Source organism: Schistocerca cancellata, chromosome 5 (assembly GCF_023864275.1).
Source record: "Schistocerca cancellata isolate TAMUIC-IGC-003103 chromosome 5, iqSchCanc2.1, whole genome shotgun sequence".
In the NCBI taxonomy this organism is placed as follows: Eukaryota; Metazoa; Arthropoda; class Insecta; order Orthoptera; family Acrididae; genus Schistocerca; species Schistocerca cancellata.
In genome coordinates this window covers 77,062,472-77,087,445 of record NC_064630.1, presented here as the reverse complement: position 1 = coordinate 77,087,445, position 24,974 = coordinate 77,062,472, and the positions used below count along the sequence as shown (strand labels likewise).

At 37.1% G+C, this 24,974-nt stretch overlaps 1 protein-coding gene across 1 annotated transcript in view; it reads left to right on the top strand.

Annotated features, from left to right (window-relative positions):
- LOC126188148 (zinc finger HIT domain-containing protein 2) overlaps positions 1-24,974 on the top strand; it is a 47,772-nt gene that overhangs the window by 16,766 nt on the left and 6,032 nt on the right. Inside the window, exon 4 of the mRNA XM_049929649.1 lies at positions 22,655-22,769. Within this exon, the coding sequence (XP_049785606.1) occupies positions 22,655-22,769 (115 nt within the window). The remainder of the gene's footprint in view (positions 1-22,654; positions 22,770-24,974) is intronic.

Genomic DNA, 24,974 nt, shown 5'->3' with positions numbered 1-24,974 from the left:
AACAGCTATTGAAATCAGCCCGTTTGTATTGAGTAGTAAGCTGTGACTGGGTATATCACATTGCTCCTGACCACAGTTTTGTAGTGGTGATTCATGAGAGTAGACAGGTGGTTAGTGTGTCACGGTCGTACTCATGTAAAAATGTATGCAGTTATTACAGAAGTTGATATGTGACATGGCTGTTACGGAAACACCAGAATGAAGGAGGCCACCACATAGAACCAGGTGAAACAGGTAGGAGAGATAATCTTGACATTGTGAAATGAGGTTAGTGTGTCTAGGCTCTTGGTCCAAACCAGGAATATATTATCAGTTAATCTGAACCAGATGACAGGTTTATGATTTTGTGTGGCTATGAAGGTGAGGATGCTCTGCAATTACCTATGCTTGTACCATGGATCAGATTATATAGTTCATTAGCTAATGTTTCATAGATCATATTCACAATAAACATTGTCAGCTGAATTAATGAAAGTTCATTCAGGGTGGTTATTTTGAGGAGGAGATAGCTGATATCCTTGCCATCTTTGCCCTATCTGAGATTATGCTTCATCTCTAATGACCTTATAGTTGATTGGACATTAAGCCATTATCTTCATTTCTTTTCCCAATGGAACTGCTTCATTGAAAACACAGAATCAAATCTAATTAGTACACCTAAAGACACAAAATGGGACTAGAATTAGTGGGACATAGTGATTTCTCTCCACAAATGGAGTCCAGTTATAAACTAGTTTTCAGGTGCAGATCAGTGGCTTTTTGAGAATTCAATATGAAAAGAAAGACACGTAAAGCTAAAGTATTACTAACTAGATATGACAAATTTTTACACGTGTTTATTATGGGTTCAAGTCAGAAAGTGGAGTAAAGGGTTGTGCCAGCTAGGGTCTTTTCCTCTACAGTACATGGATTGGCATCTCATCAGTTTTGCGTAGGTAATGGAGATATAGTTTTAAATAGAGATGAAAATAAAGGTGATGGATTTTGAGTTGAGTACCATTCCAGTCAGGGTGTCTCTGCCGGCGACACACAGTTTTTGGGATTCCGAGAGACCTGTGAGAAGTGGGTGACTAGTCACCAACAAATTGAAAGTTGGCATCATTAATGTTACGATGCTCCATGGGAAAGCAGAGGAGCAGATCAACTTTGGGGAGTGTAGAAATTTGGGACTTAGTGAAGTCAAATGGAAGGGAAGAGGAAGGAGGAAAATGAGGAAAGGATACACACTTTCTTGACGTGGCAGATGAGAGGCCAAAAATGGAATGAGTTTAATAGAAATACCTTCTTTAGAAGAATACGTGGAAGATGTGGAATTTACAAGTGGCAGGATGGTGATGATACAGATGAGCACAAGTAGTGGGGCAAAGGACTTCATCCAAGTATGTGCACCATGGAAAGGAAATAAAGTGGAGACCGTCGAGAAATTCCTAAAAAAAATTAAAGACTGAAATTACAAATGTGGAAACGATAGTGACGAATGGCGTAAATGCCCAGTTGGGAAAGGAAAGACAAGGGAAAATGAGGAAGGAGAGAAATTGGTTGGTTTTTGTGAAAAACCAGGTTTGATTCAGGGCAGCATGTGATTTAGGCAAAAAAACAGCTAAAAGATAACAGGGTATGGGTGGGAAAAGAGAAGCATGAAGATGCTCATTGACTACTTCCTGACGGAAAAGCAAAATCGTAGACAGCTGATAGATGTAACTGTACTTCTGGGAGAAGCTTTAGGTGGAGACTATCAGGTAATGGTTCAAAGATGAGGGTGGGGAAAATAGAAGGAATAAAAGCAGGAAGGCAGAAGAAAATAAAATTGTGGAAACTGAAATATAGGAAGGTACAAGAAAAGTTCAAGGGTTAATTAAGCTTAAAATCCAAAGCACTGAATGCAGGAGAAGAGTGTGGTAGGTTCAAAGATGTATTTGTAAGCGCTGCGGAGAACAGTAGTGGCAGAATGTCTGGAAGGGCAAGGAGACACGTTGATAGAATGAGTAGGTGAAGGAAGCAATAAAAGATGAGGGGAAAGCATGGTATAAATGGAACAGAGATAAAAAGGAAGAAAGAAAATTGAAATACCAGGAAAGTAAAAAGAAGTGTAAGAAAGTGGTAGTGGAAGAAAAGAGGAAATGCTGGGAGGAATTCACATGTAAATTGAAAAAGTATGTTACTAGATGAACAGCTAATAATGCAACTGGAAGGAAAAGATGGAAAGAGTACTTTGACAAATTACTAAATGTGAGAAACAGCAGAGAATTGGAATAGAATATGGCAGGGAAACCCGCAGTTGGAAGAAGAGAGAAATATGATATTACAGTGTTAGAAGTAGAACTGGCACGGAGAAGAATAAAAATGGGAAAACACCTGGGATAGATGAAGTTGGTGCAGAGATGATAAAAGGCAGTTGTACCTACCAGGCTACAATGGTTAAGAAGACTGCTAAGATGCATATGGATTCACAAATGTGTGCCTGAAGAATATGGAATGGGAATAATAATTCCAGTGTTCAAGAATGGAGACAGAAAAGTATGTGGTAATTACTGAGGGATTGCACTCATATCACAAGCAGCAGAAAAAAAGATAGATGGAAAAAGTTGAAGAGCAGTTAGTAGAGGAGCAGTGTGACTTTCAACAAAGATAAACAGTGGACCCAAGCTTTGGCATGAGACAGTTGATGGAAAGTCATAGGGAGTATAGAAAAGACCTGGTGATAACATTTTCTGACTTGTTGAAGGCATACCACTATGTCTCAAGAGAAAAGATGTGGGGAACCTTGAGCTGGAAAACAAACAATTGAAATTCTTGAATCAGTGTATGACAAAAGCTTCAGCTGTACCCAGATGCAAGTTCAGAGAACTAATTGATTTGGGAATGTTATGGGGTTGAGACAAGGAAGTACGGTGTCACCATTATTATGTATAATGGTGATGAATGAAATCATGAGAGGGACAAATGAAGCACATAGAGGAAGGCAGATGAAATTATTGCTATTTGCTGATGTCATTGTGGTGTGGAGAACCAACAGTAAGGATGTGAAAGAGCAAATAGACATCTTAAATGAAAAAAAATCAAGAAACAGGGAATTAAATACAGTGGAAAAAGCAAGGTGGTGGTAACCACAGGAGAGAAAGAAGGCAAGGGGTGAATTAATATTTAAGGACAGGATATTGAAATTGTGGATGAGAAATGTGATAATGGAGACTGCAAGAACAGTGGCAGAAGTTAGGAAAAGGATACAGCAGAGCAATCCATTTTGCCAATGTGTGAGGGGCTTAGTCTGGTGAAGGGAGATGCCAATGAAGTGTAAGGAATATCTGTACAAGACATACTTTATAACCATGCTGACATATTCATTGGAGACCTGAACAGTGACAAGAAGAGAGGACAGTAGAAACCAAGCAGGTGAAATGAAATTCCTAAGAAATATGTTATGGAATACAAGGAGAGACAGAGCGAGAAATGAAGATGTTATGAATGAAATGTGGGTAGAAAATCTGAATGAGAGAATTGAGAACAACAGGTTATAATGGTTTGGATGTGTAAAGAGAATGGAAGAATACCAAAATGAATGACAGAGGCGAAGTTGGATTGATTCAGTAAAGACAAGTTTAAGAAGAAGACTGATGGAAAGATAGGGGAAAATGGAGAAGTACTATAACTGTCCCAACTCAGCCTGACACTTGATAAAGGGAAAACAAAGACAGCATATGTTGAGTCACAAAACTGAAACCATTCTGTATTTTTTGCAGATCATTTGTGGCTGCATTTAGTCATAAAATATTGCCTTAAATTGCTGCTCCCACAAATTTCATATTTTCTTCTACTTCTTTGAAATGAAAGTTGTGGTGACAGCCTAATCTGTAGTGTGTATCTTAATGTATACTTTAGGTTGGAAGATGCTAGTTCGGTTGCTCATTGGCAGAGCCAAAGAATGTGACCTCATAATAAAGAGCTTGGTTACAGTTACTGATTTCATGAGAAAAACTCTGCTATAGTTACTGATGCCAGGAGAAGCAGCTCATCTACAGATTCTGTCTGTAGCAGACAATCAATCACAGTTACAGAACAGCTGAAATATTGAGTTTGGCTACATATCATGTGCTCATAATTCTGTTTTTATTGTTATGGCAGAACTCTTATGACTATTAGCAATTACAGTTGCTGTTCTTTTGGTCATATTCACATCAGGATTTTTCACAATTACTTCAGCTGTTTGCTATGAAATACATTATCTGGCTGTTGCTCTTTTTTGGGTAGGTGCAACCATCATTTGATGCACTTTGTGGCATTCCTGTCATACCTCGTGACAACCTTTACCAATGTCACTCCGTAAAACATGTAAGTAATACCATAACCTCTATCCTGTGATGTTGTCAGAAAATCTGTTGTGACAGATTTTAAGACTGAGCATGTTGTTGTTGTTGTTGTTGTTGTTGTTGTGGTCTTCAGTTCTGAGACTGGTTTGATGCAGCTCTCCATGCTACTCTATCCTGTGCAAGTTTCTTCATCTCCCAGTACCTACTGCAGCCTACATCCTTCTGAATCTGCTTAGTGTATTCATCTCTTGGTCTCCCTCTACGATTTTTACCCTCCACGCTGCCCTCCAATACTATATTGGTGACCCCTCGATGTCTCAGAACATGTCCTACCAACCAATCCCTTCTCCTAGTCAAGTTGTGCCACAAGCTCCTCTTATCCCCAATGCTATTCAATACCTCCTCATTAGTTATGTGATCTACCCATCTAATATTCAGCATTCTTCTGTAGCACCACATTTCAAAAGTTTCTATTCTCTTTTTGTCTAAACTATTTATCGTCCATGTTTCACTTCAATACATGGCTACACTCCATACAAATACTTTCAGAAACGACTTCCTGACATTTAAATCTATACTCGATGTTAAAAAATTTTTCTTCAGAAACGCTTTCCTTGCCATTGCCAGTCTACATTTTATATCCTCTCTACTTCGATCATCATCAGTTATTTTGCTCCCCAAATATCAAAACTCCTTTACTACTTTAAGTGTCTCGTTTCCTAATCTAATTCCCTCAGCATCACCCGACTTAATTTGACTACATTCCATTATCCTCGTTTTGCTTTTGTTGATGTTCATCTTATATCCTCCTTTCAAGACACTGTCCATTCCGTTCAACTGCTCTTCCAAATCCTTTGCTGTCTCTGACAGAATTACAATGTCATCGGCGAACCTCAAAGTTTTTATTTCTTCTCCATGGATTTTAATACCTACTCTGATCTTTTCTTTTGTTTCCTTTACTGCTTGCACAATATACAGATTGAATAACATCGGGGATAGGCTACAACCCTGTCTCACTCCCTTCCCAAACACTGCATCCCTTTCATACCCCTCGATTCTAATAACTGCCATCTGCTTTCTGTACAAATTGTAAATAGCCTTTCGCTCCCTGTATTTTACCCCTGCCACCTTCAGAATTTGAAAGAGAGTATTCCAATCAACATTGTCAAAAGCTTTCTCTAAGTCTACAAATGCTAGAAACATAGGTTTGCCTTTCCTCAATCTTTCTTCTAAGGTAAGTCGTAGGGTCAGTATTGCCTCACGTGTTCCAACATTTCTACGGAATCCAAACTGATCTCCCCCGAGGTCGGCTTCTATCAGTTTTTCCATTCGTCTGTAAAGAATGCGCATTAGTATTTTGCAGCTGTGGCTTATTAAACTGATAGTTCGGTAATTTTCACATCTGTCAACGCCTGCTTTCTTTGGGATTGGAATGATTATATTCTTCTTGAAGTCTGAGGGTATTTCACCTGTCTCATAAATCTTGCTCACCAGATGGTAGAGTTTTGTCAGGACTGGCTCTCCCAAGGCTCTCGCTAGTTCTAATGGAATGTTGTCTACTCCCAGGGTCTTGTTTCAGTTCAGGTCCTTCAGTGCTCTGTCAAACTCTTCACGCAGTATCATATCTCCGACTGAGCATAGCGCAGGTAAATGAAAGCAGGAGAAATATTTTTTTATTAAGTATATAAAAGATGCTAATCTTTAACAGTAATAAGAAGTGAGTAATATAATATTATATAAGCAGAGTCAGTTATGAAAGGCTATTTTTCTCAAAATTGAAACTGAAGTTACATTAATAACCATTTTACAAGTTTATGGGTTAACACACTTAGGCAGAAGTGATATGCATAGATCAGCAATATGTGTGAAAGGGAGGAATATTGTATTATGAGAGAGTGGAATACTGTACTGGAGAAGGGAAATGAAAGCTGGATTGTCAAGGCATGTCGCCTATGGAGGGCAGAAAAATGAAATCGGTTACAGACCTGAAATTTTGTGCAAAAATTGGCACAAATACTGTTATTAACTCTAGCACCACTAAGCTTGGATCTGTCATATAGATGTCTAAGGGGAGCAAAAATTGCCCTCACGTTCTTTTCACTTTTTAACTTTGTTTGTTTTGTTTTCATTATTTAATGAACTAGGAATTTCTTTACTAGGTTGCAACACACTTTCCATAGTTATCAGGAACATTATAACATATACAAATACAATAAAAAAAGTAATGAATATGAGAAATATTATTATATTTTTATCATGAAACAAACACTTTCGCATACATCAGACTTATATTAAGAAATCATAAGAGAACATACAATAACAAACCACTAATAAAAAAACAGAAAATCAAAGTCAGAAATTACAATTGAGTTTTTCTTTCCTACTCACTGTCAATTTCACAACCTTTGCATATGATTGTTTTTGCAGAATGAGTGGAATACAGGAACACCTGCAACAAACCATAGGCACTTTTGTCATCTTATTTTTTTCCTCCTTAGAGTTTTTACTCTTCAAACAGATGTGACATCTTCCTCTTGAATAAAATTCAATAGATTGAACAGTTGCAGTAATGCTGGGTAGTGTTTTCCCTAGAACACTTTTCATTGCAGAGATGATAGGCTTTTGTAAACCCATGATATTCTTTGCTCTCTCTTCCACAGTTGGCCTAATGAGTTGTTGACCTGATTCTAGCAGATGCAGCCTTCTTGCATTATAATTCTTCTTATTCCAGTTTGGGTTGTTTATCATGAAACTTGTTACAGCATTGAGACAGGCAATATCTATCAAGGTGAAAAAGAGAGATAATGGCCACCTTCTCATCCCTCATTTTACTGAATGATGTCACATCATTTGATCAATGCTGTCTATGACCCCTTTGGTTTCATTGTAGTAGGGATTGATGTTTCTCTTTTTCTTTCTGTGTCGACTCATCCACCTTGTTATCACTGTGTTGTGTGGAAAGAAGTAGGTTCTTAGTAGGCTTCATTTTGGAGATGTATGAAACCAAGGTATCTGGTGCGTTGCCTGTTTTCGGATGTGTGAATAAGGACTTAGAGGAATATAGCTCTTGACCCTGTGTTTTCTTTAGCTGTTCTGGTATGTGTTTTCTGTTACTCTTCAATGTTCCCACCAAAGTTAACTTGTCATCATTGTAAAGCTCCTCGTCTAGGCCTATGGATGTGTAATAACAATCTGTTGTTATATTTCTTCCACTTCCTGACAGTGGATTCACTAGACATCTAACAACTGCCATTGCACTCTGTTCCTCGGCAGGTCTTTCATCCATCCCTACGTAGACCCCCATTCTTAGAACATACCAGGTGTGTGCACCTGATAACATCCTAATTAATATGGCATACTTCCCAGGCTTGTCTTTCACAAAGATCTTAAAGGGACATATTCCTCGAAATAGGAAGAGCATTTCATTGATCGTTAGATATGCATTTGGTATGTAGTATTTCAAACATTTCATCAATTTTGTTGAAAACTTCATGAAGGGGGCAAAACTTATCCTGCTTTCATCTTGTGGTTCTCATTTCTTTATCATCAAATCTAATCAGGGACAGAAGTTCTCCACATCGAATACAACTCATTGTAGCTGTGTAGATGTTCTTTCCCAGCACTTTCCCCCATAAGTCCTCAAGAGGCAGTCTAGCGTCATTATTTGTGCCCGTGAGTATCAAAACACAAATGAAGGCATACATTTCTTCTATGGTTATAAGTTTATTACGAGCTTCTTGGTTTGCATAGTCCATGATAATCTTCATTATTTCGGAAGTTATAAACTTTTTGAAAGATTCTGACACACTAGAGGTCAAGCCTTCATGAGTCAAACCTTCACGAAAATTCACTATATTTTGTACTGAACTGCATACTTGCCTTGGAGGTGCAGTAATATATTCCCTACCGCTTTTTGCTGTAACAGTGATGCTGGCAGCAGCTGCATGCTGTTCATCAGGGGATGAACTCCATGAACTTGACTCATTTTCAATTGCTGTGTCACTGTCGTATGTCACAACTGTATCATCTTCTTCTGGATCACTTTCATCACTTTCACTTGCTTCATTTGTTATAGCTGTCACCTCTTCATCTGTGAGAAACCTCTGATAATGACGAGACATTTTATTAGAACTGCGAGTAATGTACAACTGCTTGAACAACGAAGGAGATTTATTTCAAAACAACAATGGCAACACAATACAACGGTACCAACAGTAAGAAACTGCATTTTGGGAAAAAAACTGCCCGCACTTAAATGAAATATAATAGGCAGATTTAAATAATTCACAAAAATTATAAAACCATGACAACTCATACTCTAGATTTTTTTCTACAACTACCTAAATTCTTGCTTCTTCACTCCAACAAATAGATATATTACACAAATAAAAGAAATACTGCAGGCAAGTTCCCTGCCTCCCAGTGGTGCTAGGGTTAATAAAGAAAATACAGACTAAACATGTAATAATAATCTAAGCTGTGGCATGATCATGCTACACTTCCAGAGATGTTCACATTCAGATATGGAATCAGATTATAATCTACTAGTCATTTGGAGGTATATTTAATGTAAAAGACTAAATAGAATACATGGCACAGAGATATAGAGCACTGATCAGTGAAGTGTGCAGTGGTGAAAGTTTGAAGTTCTCAAAGACTGCAAGCAGTAGATTGGGCAACAGCATAAAATGATGCTCAGCATGAGAGTTCACCAAAGATGAGAAGATCTGTAGTCATTGAAATAATTACTGATACTATAGAGAGTGACATCTTAAAAATCACAAGTAGGATAACAAATAAGTGAATAAAATATGAAACAAGATGAGTCAGTGCTGCAAGTTATTGTGAAATGAAATCAACATTGTGAATGAAATAGGAAAAGGCTACTCGAATAGAAAAGAGAAGGGAAGAGATGACTGTGAGTAAACAGATATTTTTAAAGAGTGAGAAACTTTGATAGTGATATGATAAATGAGGGCAAATAGTCTTTATCAATGAAAGAAGAAGCAAGAAAATTGATAAAAATATGCTCTATTCCAATGTACCAGCTTTTCAGCATGGATTTGTAAGGTTGCATTTGTGGATTTTCCCTTGGTAGTAGAGCAGCTTCTCTTTCTTGTCTGGCTTCCTGTTATAATTTGATTTTTATATGTTTTTAAATAATGAACAAGATCTTTGATTTCCATATTCATATTTTTGGAGGAGGTGGTATGGACCAAAACAAGAAAAAAGTCCAGTAAATATGTGCTCTAAATGCATACCTTTAAGACCTACTTCTAAAAGTTACTTACCCTACAGTCTTACCTCAAATTAATACATTTAAGCTTCTGCATCATCCATGAAAGATTGTTGGGATCACCCTGTATAATCACTGCATGTAGTACTATTCAATTTGTATTATTGACTAAATTTAGTAACTGCACGTTTTGATGACTGATAGTGACACAGAGATGTTTATTATGGGGTTATAGGGTGCAGGCTGACATTAGTACTGATTATATATTCATGCGAACACATGTCTGATCCACAAGAAAGCTTACATTTCGACAGTGAACCACAGGCTGTCTGTATACACTTTAACTTGAAACCAACCACATGATGTTGATGTAAAAAATGATATCCTCCAACTGACTGAATTATTTTCCTACACAGTAACTTCTAGACACACATAAGAACAAAAATCCAAATTTGGTCTTACACATTTTAAATTAACATAAAAGAGAGCCAAATCTAAAGAAACAAAATCATAACAAGTGTGTCTTTCTAATTATGACATGTATTACCAGAAAAAGCGCTAAATTGTGGGTATTATTGTAGGTAAATTATTTCTACTTCCATAAAGATTCACAGAGCCCAGCAAGTTATATGCAGTATTTCTTGATTTCTGAGAAACATTTGACTTGGCACCACATCTCTGCTTATTATCAAAAGTATGATCATATGGTGTATCAAGCAAAACTTTTGACTGGAGTGAGTATTTTTTGGTTGGGGAGGACACAGCAGGTTATTTTGGATGGAGAGTCTTTGTCAGATGTAGAAGTAACTTCGGGTGTGCTCCAGGGAAGTGTGTTGGGACATTTGCTGTTCATGTTGTACATTAATGACCTTGTGAACAATATTAATAGTAACCTCAGACTTTTTACATATGATGCAGCTATCTATAATGAAGAACTGTCTGAAAGAAGCTCCATAAATATTCAGTCAGATCTTGATAAGATTTGAAAGTGCTGCAAAGATTGGCAACTTGTTTTAAATTTTCAGAAATGTAAAATTGTACACTTCACAAAACAAAAACCAAAAAAACATGGTATACTATGACTATAATATCAGTGAGTCACAGTTGGAACAGACCAGCTCATACAAATACATGAGTCTTACACTTTATAGGGATATGAAATGGAATAATCACATAGGCTCAGTCGTGTAAAGCAGGTGGTATACTTCTGTTTATTGGGAGAATAGTGAGAAGATGCAGCCAGTCTACAAAAAAGATTGCTTAAAAATCAGTCGTGCAGCACATTCTAGAATATTGCTCAAGTGTGTTGCACCCATACCAAATAGATTAGCAGGGAATATTGAACATATACAAAGAAGGTCAGCATGGATGATCACAAATTTGTTTGTCCTGAAACCATCCTGAGAAAGTCTTGTTACAAAGTTTCATGAACTGGCATTAAACTCTAAGAATATCTACAACTACATGATGACTCTGTAATTCACAGTTAAGTGCCTGGCAGAGAGTTCATCAAACCATCTTCAAGCTCTTTCTCAACCGTTCCACTCTCGAATGGCGCACAGAAAAAATGAGCACTTAAATCTTCCTGTGTGAGCTCTGATTTCTCTTATTTTATCACAATGATCATTTCTCCGTGTGTAAGTGGATGCCATCAGAATATTTATGCGATCAGAGGAGAAAGTTGGTGATTGAAATTTCACGAGATCATCTTGTTGCAACAAAAAATGCTATTTTTTAATGACTGCCACTCCAATTCACGCCTCATGTTTGTGGCACTCTCTGCCCTATTTCAACAATAATACAAAATGAGCTGCCCTTCTTTGAACTTTTTCAGTGTCTTCCATCAATCCTATCTGATGCAGATCGCACAATGCATAGCAGTACCCTGAAAGAGGACAGACAAGTGTTGTGTAAGCAGTCTCTTTAGTAGACATGTTGCACTTTCTAAGTGTTCTGCCAACAAATCACAGTTTTTGGTTTGCTTTACACACAACATAATGTGATTTTTTCCAATTTAAGTTATTCGTAATTGTAATCTGTAAGTTCTTAATTGAATTTACAGCCTTTATGGTTATCGTGTAACAGAAATTTAGTGGATTTCTTGTAGTACTCATGCAGACAGCTTCACACTTTTCATCATTTAGAGTCAATTGCAGTTTCCATATCATACAGATACCTTGTCTAAATCCTTTTGCAACTGGTTTTGATCATCTGATGATTTTACAATATGGTAAATGACAGCATCATGGCTGCTCAGATTGTCTCCTATGTCATTTATATGGATCAGGAACAGCAGAGGTCTTATAACACTTCCAAGGGGAATGCTGTATATTACTTTTGTTTTACTCAAAGACTTTCCATCAAATACTCCAAACTGTGGCCTTTCTGATAGGAACTCATAAATCCAGTTGCACAATTGAGGCCATGCTCCGTACTCATGCAATTTGATTAGAAGATGTTTGTGAGTAATGGGTTCAAAATCTAAAAATATGGACTCAATTTGACATCCCCCATCAATAGCACTCATTACTTCATTAGAACAAAGAGCTGCTTGTGTCTCACAAGAATATTTTCTGAGTCTGTGCTGACTGTTTGTCAATAAATTGTTATCTTCGAGATAATTCATAATGTGTGAACACAGTATACATTCAAAACCATACTGCAAATCAGCATTAGTCATGTGGTTCTGTAATTCAGTGGATTACTCCTATTTCCTTCCTTGGGCATTGGTATGACTTGTGCAGCTTTCCAATCTTTAGGTACAAAACTTTCGATGAGCAAGCAGTTGTTTATTATCGTTAAGTATTGAGCTGTTGTATCAGCATACTTTGAAAGGCACCTGACTGGTGTACAGTGCACACTGGAGGCCTTGCCTTTATTAAGTGATTTAAGCAGCTTCACTATGCTGAGGATATCTGTTGCTAAGTTACTCATGTTGTCCATTAATCTAGACTCTAATTTTGGAATATTTGCTTCGTATTCTTTGGTAAAGGCGTTTTGTAAAACTGTATTTAGTTACTCTGCTTTAGTAGCGCTCGTCATCAGTGACATCACCATTTTTATGATGCGGGGAAGATATTGATTGTGTCTTCTGCTGGTATACTTTGCATGTGTTCAGAGGCTTTAGGCCTGGGGATAATACAATGAGACACAGAAGCTCGGTGAGCCACCATCCGCAGATCTACCTGTGTGGTGGTGATGTGCATAGGTATCACCCACTGATGTCAGCAGAAGTGACAGGTAGTGTGCACTGCAGCCGATAGTGTCAGCCACATCCAGACTGCTTGCCCACTTCAAACCATGGTCTACAGCATAGGTATTCAAACCATCACCCACAGCGTGATCAACATCGAAGACGTGCGCCCGCACTGGTTTGCAGTCAGCAATGAGGTGGTCCACAAGGACTGGTGTGCAGTGCCAAGTTAGCAAGGCAGCCACCAATCCGGACTCGAACACACATCCCACAGGTGTGAGGTGTGGGGGGTGTCCTCAGGAGGTAGTCATCCAGTAGGTGACTCGGCAGTGAGAAGATGACAAGCAGCTAGTGTACACTCTTTTGTTCAGGTGAATGCTGGCAACTTCCAGAGTGTAAGTCCATAGTTGGTGAGTGGCCGCAGCACCGTGTACTGTTAACAGTCTTCGTCTCAAAGTTAGAGGCTGGTGCTAGCAGCATAGGTCAGCATCACATACACACCTGGATACTATCTGAGAACCTTTGGGAACAGTCAGAGAGTGGGAGGATCAGATTCAAGTACTATTTATGCAAACCAGACCAGCTAGTGCTTTCCTCTTGCCTGTGCTTTAGCCAAGAAACCGTAACAAGTTAGAACAGTCACTTGCCACCATGAAGCAATAGTGACTTCACTTGGCATGCTTTTCTTGGCCGGTCAGCTTTGCCAGGTGCCCTGTTGTAGCTGGAAGGTGGTTCAACTTCGCTTTTCAGTGGTTGTGGTGGGCATATTTTGTAACTTTGGTGTACTTATCATATTCTGAGTATCTCTTTTTACTTCACAGTACACAGTCACCATAATGATAGCACCTCACCCACTATGGCATCATTTTGCTGCATTGGGTTTTTACTTCACAGTCACCATAGTGATGGCACATCACCCACTATGATGTCGTTTTGCTGCATTGGTGCCAGGCAGTTCAGTTCTCCAGACAAGGCCATGGCACAACACATCATTACTCTGCATAATTCATATGCTTTGTTACTTCAGATACTCAATTATATCTTGTTGCTTTATGTACTTTACTATTTCAGAAGCTGCTTTACTACATCATTTACTTCATCATTGAACTTCAAATTGCTGCTTTGCTTTGCTTTGCTCACAAAAATAACTGCACAGCAACAAAAAAGAATATTACTGATAAACCTCACATTTCTTTACACAACAGACAAAATAGAATGAAACCCAACCATTATTTCACTGTAAACAATATATTTTTCTTCACTCTTGCCTGAAGGGCATGTTACTCAAAATACATTTTCATATAGGCAACTGAAATAAGTTTCGCTTTAAACTGAAGAACACATGGCTGTAACATTACTCTTAAATGCCGACACAAATAGAACTTAATTTAATGTTTGAAATCTTTTCCTCTAGTGCTGCTTGTGAGGGTTCTCTTCTTCTTGAAGTGATCTTACTCATTTTGGATGGACCCCACCTTCTATTAGACTTTTCCTGTGAAATCACTACTAGTACATAGTAAGAGGGACTGGTAGGTTCATAGATAGGGTTTATTATTCCAGTCTATTGATAGTAACTTTGTACAACCAGCTAATAACAAGAACAAACTCTCCTTATGGTTCTGAGTCGGATTATTTGTGTGTTATACATATGTCTCCCCAATTACCAAGTCCCATGATCGTGGAGCTTCTCCATGGATGGAGAACCATGGCACACTGCCCTGCTCTGCAGACTCTGAGCCCCTGCGCACTCTAACACCAAGTGCAGCTGTCCAGTGCCCCAACAATATCTCCCACATAAAATCACCACACCAATCCAAACAGAAGATAATTTCCTTTTGCCTATAACTATTATTACTTAAACATGGTATTTCGCAGTTCAACTCTCAGCCTTACATAGATTTCTGTGAACACACACACACACACACACACACACACACACACACACACACACACACACACACACACACACACACGATGTCGCAGTCTCAATTCAGTAGTAAGGATGCATATCACCAATTCTCATTTATCACCAAGCACATATGCAAATCCTTACATGCTGTGCAATACCATTTTCTTTAATTTTCTAATAATACTTTCAGACAATTTTGTACACTCAAAATTCTGTTCAATTCTCCCATATTATATTTTGTTAAATTTCTCATTCTTTTATATTGTGACTTACCTCATATTTTACTATACTTTTTGCCTGAAAGAGACTCATTATTTCATTATTATTTGACCCAAAGACGAAATAAAATAAAACATTTTTCACAAAATTTAACTGACATAACATTTAAATATTTTTTACTTCTACCTGTTGGAAACTTTTGTTGCTTATCAACACACAAACATTACATTTATATTCTAGTACTTATTCTGATTGAAAATATTACTACAGTACATTCTCTTATGATCAGCTGACGAATAGTAGAAGAAGAGAGTGAACCAAAAAAGGAAGAATGACTTCACCCAGCTCAGAAGGCACTATTTACCATATAGTTTATTCCCTAAAGATCAGCGAACCTCATACTATTCATTTGCTCAAAATTCATCAGCCCCTGCTCCCCAGCCTAGTTTTAAAGCAATGGGTGAACTCTACATTTATTAATAATCTACATCTAAGTGTAATACGAACACATAGAAGTCTTCGAATATTTCAGATTTCACAATACCATTCCATTAAACGTCACATATGCATTGAAAGTTGCCTTCTGTACAGTCAGAAATTCTGAATACATTTACTGCTGGTAACATAAAGCTTCATCGTCAGGGGTGAGCAAATGATTGTGGTAAAATAAATGTGTGGCAGTCAGGCCTATTTCAAACAAACACAGGGGAGCCTGGCACCAGCAACTATGGCAACTGTCTGGACAGCATGGCAATCAACTGTATGTATCCTGCCAATATGATTCAAATTGTTGCATTATTCTGAACTTTGTCACTCATTTTGGGAATAGCTAATGTACGCTTAACAAAAAATCAAACACTTTTGCTTTATACTTTTCTCTGTGTTGGTTGTTGACAAAATATATTTTCTCCCCCTGCCAAGCTTATTTTTGACATGAAATCATCTCTCTGTTAGTTGCTGCTCTCTAGATATGGTGGTATTCTCCTTGTCTTGCTGTTGGCTGGAGCCCCTTACAATATGGTGGCTTTCCTTTGGTTGGTGGTAAATTCCTTCTGCTTGTCAGTTGAAAATCTGTGTACAGCTTATCTGTGAGGCATCAAATTTACGCTTGTTTCCTCTGTTATATTCGTCAGTGCACTGTTCAGTCTTATCACAAATACACCCACTTTGTATATCAAACACTTGCAAGCTTCAAAATCTTGACTTGTTTTCACTGATTGTGTGATACAACCATAAGTAACTGCTCCTCACTTTGGCATCTGCCGTTAAATCTTTGTAAAAGCTTAATATCACTGTCAATACATTTTTCACTGCCACAGTCAGTCCAGATAGTCCTACAGTCATCAGTTCTTTTTGTGGTGCCAAGGTGGAAACTCATTCTCAACTGACAGGCACCAATTGCAAGGTACTGACCTAGATTTTACCTCAGTAGTAGTGCTGCTGCTTCTCTTTTTTATTTATTTATTTATTTATTTATTTATTACTTGTCATTAGCCAACATTTGTTGAAATAGACAGTTTTGACATTACATTTGATAGTGAATCTAAAATTGGGAAACTATGTACATTCAGATTACCTTACATGAGGATAAAGAGTTATTCTCTACATTATAATTCCATAACATCATAGTTACACTCTACTACATTCCACTTCCTTGACATCATAGTTACTCTCACTCTCTACTACATTCTAATTCCTTTACATCATAGATACACTTATCAGCTAACAATTTGTGCTGCTGCTTCTTGCAGGCATCTCCTTGTAGGTCTTTCAGTGATTGTGGTAACTTGTTATATAATTTTAATCCTGTTTGCTGAAAGCTACTTTGGACCTTAGATAGCCTAGTAAAGTCTACATTAAGATTGTTTTTATATCTGGTATCATGTGAATGAACATCTGTTCTGGACGTTAAGGTATGTATTTGTTTTTTTATGGAAAGAAGACACGCTTTTATATACAGAGAAGGTAATGTTAAGATGTTAAGTTCCTTAAAGTGCTTTCTACATGATTCTTGGCTTTTAATACCTGTAATTGCTCTAATTGCTTTCTTCTGCCACATGAACACTGTCTGAGCACCAGTTGAGTTGCCCCATAATTTTATTCCGTACTGTAAGTGAGATTCAAAGAACGCATAATAAGAAGATAAAAGTTGTTTTCTGCTAACTAATGTTTTTAGTTTCCTTAACAAAAAGACTACTCTAGAAAGTCTGGTACATAACAGTTCCGTGTGGGTGTTCCATGTTAATTTCGGGTCCAGGTGGATTCCTAGAAGTCTTACAGAGTCAGACTCATTTAATTTTTCCTGTAGATTGTGCAAGAAGAAATACATAGTTTCTGTCTTGCTACTGTTGAGTATCAGCTTGTTACTGTGGAGCCATATGGCAGACTTTTCAAGCATTGCTTTTGTTTGTTTCTTCACTTCCTCCAATTTGTTATCTGAGGTAATCAGGGTTGTGTCGTCAGCATATATTATTGACTTGTGAAGCATGAAAGTAGGCAAGTCATTCATGTATACCAGGAAGAGAAAAGGTCCAAGCACTGAGCCTTGTGGCACGCCTCTTACAACTGGTAGGGCATTTGATTGCTGGCTATTTACTATAACTACCTGAGTTCTGTTTGTCAGGTATGATCTGATTAATGCCAGTTCGTTATTTTTTACACCATAGCACTCTAGTTTATTTATTAGTATTTCGTGTGATACAGTATCAAATGCTTTACTCAGATCTAGTAGTACAGCACAAGTGATAGAATTGTTCTCAAAGCCATCAAGTATGTCTGTCACAAGAGTTTCTACTGCATTTATTGTAGACAATCCTGGCCTAAAACCAAAGAGCGAGGAGGAAAAAAGATTTTGTTCAGCAAAGTAGTTGCAAAGTTGTGTTTTAATGCAGCATTCTATTATCTTGGATAATATAGGTATGAGGGATATTGGACGGTAACTTTCAGGTTTGTTTTTTTCTCCTTTTTTATAGATTGGGATAACAATAGTAGCCTTCAGGACCTCAGGAAATTTTCCAGCTGTAAAAGTACTATTGATCAGAAAGGTAAGAGGGGCAACAATAATGTCAATTATTTGTTTCAAGATGGTGTTGGAGATGCCATAGAGATCTTCACTGTATGAGCCATGTAGGTTTGTGACGACTTTGTATACAGTTTGGCAGGACACCTGTTTCCATTTAAAGGATAAGTTATTTAGGTCAGGAATGTTGTGGGTAAAACTTTCAGAAGTTGCATCATCTGGTGCAGAGGTAGCAGTAGCTTCCAACTTAGTACTGTTAACAAAAAATTCATTTAATTTTCCTGGCACTATTGGAATTTCTTGTCTGTTTTTATGCTTCCCTGCTATTTTGTTTATTACCTGCCAGGCTGCTTTGCATTTGTTGCTGGAGTTTTCAATGAAAGCATCATTGGCTCTCTGCTTTGCCATCTGTATTTCAGTTCTATAATTCTTCCTGGCTTCTTTATACCTCTGCTTCGATTCTAGGTTACCAGTTTTAGCCATTTTATGTAGGGCAATAAGTGTGTTTCTCAGGTCATGCAGTTCAGGAGTGAACCAGTTGTGCTTCTTTTTTCTATTTGGTGCACCATCTGTTTTCATCTTTTTGATTATTTGTGGGCAACAGTTTTGAACTAAGCTTGTTAGTATGTTCATGAATAAGTTAAAAGCATTACCGTTGTTATTACAATTATATACTCTGTCCCACTCAACTTCTGATAATTTTTGCCTTAACTTCGTAATGTTGTCAGGATATAATAGTCTGATCCTCTTAATGTGTTCAGGTTGCTGAGTAGGATAGTTTTCACAGTTGACCATTAGCCATAGGCTGTCATGGTCAGATAAAACTGGATTTATCACTCCGTACTGACACTCGTCTTTTGTCAAATTGGTGATTATGTTATCTAGGCAGGCATCTAATCTGGTTGGCTTGTTATTCATACAGTACAAGTTGTTAGACCTTAGCATGTTTTGAAAGTGTGTGACAGTTGGTGTTTTTAGTCGAATGTCTATATTAATGTCACCAATGTATGCTATCTTGTGGTGTCTGTATTTTACCAGCAGGTACTTATTTAAAGTCTCCATTTGGTCAATAAACTGATGAATATCAGAGCTAGGAGTGCGATAAATAGAGATGATCACTAATTTAAGTTTGGGAAGCAATAATGCAGCAATTTCAAAAAGTTGCTCTTTGCAAAAATGGTCGACTTTTTGTGCTACATATTCAATGTTAGAGTTTCTCTTTATAAAAATAGCGACTCCTCCATGACTACTTTTGGTTCTACAATATGAGCTTACTAATTCAAATCCTTCTGGGGTATACAGGGCAATTTCAGCTGGTGTGAGCCAGTGTTCATTTACACAGAAAACATGACATGGGTTTGAACTTAGGAACATATCAATTTCATCTATTTTGTTTTTGATTGATTGTACATTTAGGTGCATAATTAAAGTTCTGTTTTTGAGAAGGATAGGCAAAGAATTAGACGCATCTATATTTACAGTTTTTGTGGCACTGGCTGGGGGATGATAGTCCATAAAAAATCTTCACTGCAGCTACTCACACTCTTACTGCTGGTAGATAAGCAAATGGCAGCTCTATCGTTCCTCGTGGCTGTAGATGTGGCTGTATCCACAGTTCTAGCTGGTGCACTGCTGTTGTCCTCTGTTGAAGGGGCTGCTGTTGTTGGTCTCACATATGGTTCATACCACCATAGTTCTCTGACTGTCTTTTGGGACTTACTTTTATTTAGGTCACTTATCAGTTTTCCTAATGTGCACTTTCCTTTACGATTCAAGTGAAGTCCATGTCTGGTGTAGCATGTTCTGTCAAGTGAGCTGACATCCATTAGTTCCACATTACTGAACCTCTTACACGTGCTCTTAAGTTTATTATTTATTCTACGAATTTCTTTGTTTATGGGTGAGTATTCAGGCAGGTCGTATCTGTGGCTGAAGTTCACGAGTATGATATTTGTGTTTGTTAGGAGTAATAGAAGTCTCACAAGCTGTTTAAACATGTACATAGCTCTGTTTTTGTATATGTCATTAGCTCCAGCACAGATAACTACACTGTCTTGTCCAGTATAGTTATTTTTCACGATGTTTTTCGTCGCTTCCTTGAAATCGGCGCCTGGCTTGATCATACCTGTTACTGCCAATGACTTACTGATGCTTTTAAGTACTGATGCTTTTAAGTTCTTGAGAGAGTCCCTTGGCGTGGCTGTCCCCATATACATCGATTTTTGATTCGCACTTTTTCACAGTACGTACTTCATTTTTGTTTACACTTTTTAAGGGTCTTTTTGGGTCATTTTTCGTAGATAGATTTATACTAACGGTATTGTTTGTACTTATTATCGGTCTTTTTGGTTGATTTTTCGTCACGAGAACTGTAGTAACGGTACCGTGAGTTTGTTGTGTGCTCACATCTAGGGGTGGGAAAGCATTTTTGTCATTGTTCATTGCACTGCGTTTTTCCTGACACTCGAGAGCACCGAATTTGTTTGTAACACTTAATATGTTCGCACTTTTAATTTTGTTTCGCACAACATTCCATGGAACACTGTTTTTAGGTCGGCGCCATGTGTCTTTGTTTACATCCGAAATGCTCACAAGGCTGCTGGTTTTCGGACACATTTGCGTCTCTAGATTTGCACATTTTTCACTCAGCGCGTTATATTTCGTTTTTAAAGTGTCTAGTTCACTTTGGAGTCCTTTTATTAACGCGTCTTTGTCCCGTAAAACTTTATTAATATCTCGTTGGCACGTTTCCGTAATGCACTCCTGACATGTCCACACGAAATCATTTGTTACAAATTTTACAGATACCTTTGAGCACTTCTCATGGAACCAAAAGTTACACACTGAGCACCGAATGCCTTTCACTACTCTTTTTATGCACAGTTTACACTTGTTACCAGTATTTGTTGTATGGCTTCCTGCTACAACTTGATTTAGTGACAAATTTCAAATAATGAATGCAACACATAGAAGATGTGATCTTTCCACATTTTTTGACTCCAGTAATACAGTGATGATTAGTTTGTCTTCAGAATTTAGACAGGAGACATAACACCGGTCAATACTTCAGCAATTATTGAGCTAGTTTCGTGTGTGTGTGTGTGTGTGTGTGTGTGTGTTTGTACTTTTTAATAAGTGTATTTTGTATAACAATTATGCCTGTTGTCAGAGGCATCACTGTCACTAATTCCTCCTACTGGTAAAATTCTTATCTTGAGCCATTTTGAATTGTCCAGATGTCACTTGGGTTCTGTTAGTGTTATGGAAATATTTATTTTAAAAGGCAGTTTCCCAGGTTCACTGTGTTCTTGAAAATGTATTGTCTTGCATTGCGCGATGTTTCATGCCTCAGATCTGAAGGGTTCTCCCAAAATGCATTGTGTTGATAAATAAAATTATTTTGGTGATCAAAACATTTTTCAACATTCAGTAATAATATAGGTTGAGTGAATGTATAGTTTTTGAAGGGCTTTTACTTCAGTTATTATCGAAATTCATTCAAAAGCTTTCTCAAAATATTTGAACTGATGTAAAAAAATATTAATTCACACATATTGCTCTGTTTTGCAATTTTGTCCATGACTTTTGTCTGTACCCAGTTCCAAAACCAGCTTGTTCCTTTCATTGATTAAAAACAAATGTTTTGCATATAGTTCTCTTCCTCTGCAGAAGTTCTGTAAGTTAGTTTTGTCAGTTACTTTTGTATTGCTTTGCATCTAGCATTAACCTTTTTGTTGAAACACTGTGACCTCCTGGTGCCTTTCCGTTGCTCAAACCTTGAATGGCTGTAAAAATTTCATGTGGCACTACTTCTGGAATTTAATTTCTACAGCTACATCTACATCTGTGATGCCCAAGTCACCTTATGGTGCATGGCAGAGAGTAACTTCGTGTACCATTGTCACTCTCCCCCACCCACCCCTCCCATTTTCCTTTTCCTGTCATGTATCGTCCACAGGAAGCACAATTGTTTGTAAGCGTCTTTATGAGGTTAAATCTCTCTAATTTTACTTTCATGGGCTTTTTTGTGAGCTATATGTAGGAGGACTGAATCTTGGGTGACTCTACCAGGAATGTACACTTCCGAAATTTTATTTTCATGATTAATAGTGTGTATATGATTGCTTTCTTTAACTACACTAAGCATTGAATTTGTTCCTATAATGCTTACATAATTGTTACATTCTGTGTTGTCATACCCAGTTTCCCTCTGAAGAATCGTTCTTGTTTTTACTGAACTTTTGAATTAAAATATTCTGTTTTCATCTTGAAGTGAGTTTCTTTGTCATTTATCAGTTTCTTTAAGTCTCTGTAGGAATTTCTGCCTCTGTATCAGAATGTGATCACATTGGTGAGTAGGTTTGAATGATTTTTTTTTCTCAAACGAGTCCTATATTCTGTACTGTAATTTTGTTTTTAATTTTCTTGTTAACAATAAAGCCTACATCTGAATTTCCTCCCTGTCATGTTCTTTTTAAATGAAATATGTTCATTGTTAACTTTAGTAGCCATTTTTCCTCAATTGCTACTTCAATTATGTGTGTCATGTATCATGATAAACATAATTAAAATTAAATGATTGTAATTCTGTTTACTCTTCATATTTGTACAAAACTTATGATGACTCTAACATCACCTTTTTTAACTTTCAAATGTTTCCTGAATATTTTTTTTTTTTTTTCAAATATGGTATACATGTTTATATACATAATCTATTTATCTGTCAAAATCAAACAATGGAAACTCCAGGTAATCTGTTTGTTTGTTACAGAAAAGAGAAAGCTCTTGTGCAGGAACTAGATGAAGCATGCTGTACTGAAGAGGAGCCATACATAAAAACTTGCCCCCCACTAAAGACTGGCATCCCTCATTTTTCACATTTATCGGTGAATTATAGATACTTCTCTTTCTGAATATTTTGTGGTAATTCAGTTTATACTTTTTACTGGTCATTTCTTTTTAACTTCAATTTGTAACAAAGGTGTTGAATAACATTACACCATGATTTTATTGCAACAATATATTTTGCAAACACAATCTCTTTGGCCCATTATAAATCAGTTCTGGTGCTGCAGGTTCTGAATTGCACATTTGCTTAATACAAAGGCTGAATCCATTAATTACTATGTTACTCAAATTATATATAAGTTACATAATAAGTTAGTTACATGAGCAGCAAGAATAATTTATAAAATAAAAGTGTGAACACTAATTATTTTCGCAGTTGTCGGTCCAAAAACAATTTGATATTGCTGTGTGTGCTAGTCTACACTGCGTAAATTTTTTTATATCCATGTAACTATTGCATCCTACGTCCTTTTGAACCTGTTCACATTATTCAAATCTTGATATCTCTCAACAGTTTTAACCTCCACACTTCTCTCTATTTTCAAATGAACTATCCCTTGATGCCTCGGGATGTGTTCTATCAATCGACAGTCTTAGTCAAGTTCTGCCATAAAGCTCTTTCCCCCAGGTTGTATTCTGTCAGTCATTTCATCCTTTTATAGATAATTATTATTAAGGTTTTTTATGAGTGTGACTAATTAAACAGATAGTTCAGAAATACTCGCACATGTCAGCACCCAACCTCTTTGGTACGGGGATTATTACATTTTTCTTGAAACCTGAAGCTATTTCAACTGTCTCACATTACCTGGTGGAATTGTTTTGTTGTGTCGGTTCTCCCAAGGGTCTTAATAATACTGAGGAAATTGTGTCTATCCCAAGTGCCATGTTTCTCTTAAGTCTCCAAGTATTTTGTCAAATTCAGTGTTGCATCACTCAACTATCTTTATACATTTCCTCTTCTCTTTCCATAATGTTTTATCAAGCTTTTTCTATCTCTTTATGTAGTCCTTCTATGTATTTCATGTACCTTTCAGTCATTTCTCTTTTACTTAGTACAGGCTCCTTATGTTTACAAAGCTGGTTTTTTCCCCAAAAGTTTTTAATTTTCTAATAAGTGACATTTGCTTTTGCTATAATCATGCATGCATCTACAGCTTTGCATTTATCCACTATCCATTCTTACTTTGCCGATTTGCACTTCCTGTTAGTTTCTTTATTAGCTGTCTCTTCTGCCTCTTCCATTTGCTGCATTTTTATACTTTCTTTTAATATCAATAAAATTTTATATTTCCTATGTTATTCAAGGTTTTTTTTACTGAGCTTTGCTTTTTCCCTCTGCTGGCTTCACCGCTTCATCTCTCGAAGCTACAGTTGTTGCCTGATGCTCTCTTTGAAACTCTTAGCAATTTCTGTTTGTCTCAACATGCCCAGGTGCCATCTCCTTAATTTCTTACCTTTATGCAATTTCTTCATCTTTAGTCTGCACCTCATAACCAGTAAATTATGGTAGAGTCCACATCTGCTCATGGAAATGTTTTGCAGTTTAAAACCTTCTTTCTAAATCTGTCGTACCAATATATAACCCATTTGAAATCTTCTGATTCCCCCATGTATTTTCCAAAATACAAACTTTTTTTCATCATTCTTACATTTCTTTTCACCTAGTTCGCATTTGCTTACTACTTTTCTTCTTCTCTTTTTTTTTTTTTTCTCACAATCAAAATTCAGTCTCTCTCTCGCTCTCTCTCTCTCTCTCTCTCTCTCTCTCTCTCTCTCTCTCTCTCTCTCTCTCTCTCTCTCTCTTCTCTCTCCCTTAATGTACTGAATAATTCATTTTATCTCATTATACATTCTTTTACTCTCTTGGTCATTACACAGCTAGTGGGCATATACTTGTACTACCATGGTAAGTTGTTGCTTTGTCTCTATCTCAGCTATGATATTTTATTTACTGTGCTATTCATTGTAGTTCATCTGCCATAACATTGTCTAGTTCATTATTAAACATTACCCTATTTAATTTATATTGATATTTCTGCACTTACCTGGTCACAAATTCTGTTTTGCTTTCTACCACTATTAGCTAACTTCCCTAACTTCCAGTAGCCTTTATCTAACTTCCAAAGTTTTTTAGAACTTATGTTCATCCGATAAAACATATGAAAAAGTTCCAATATTTCGTGGAAACAGTCCAGGAAAATGGCTTAGAAATATTGTTTATGGAAGAAAGGGCACACTAG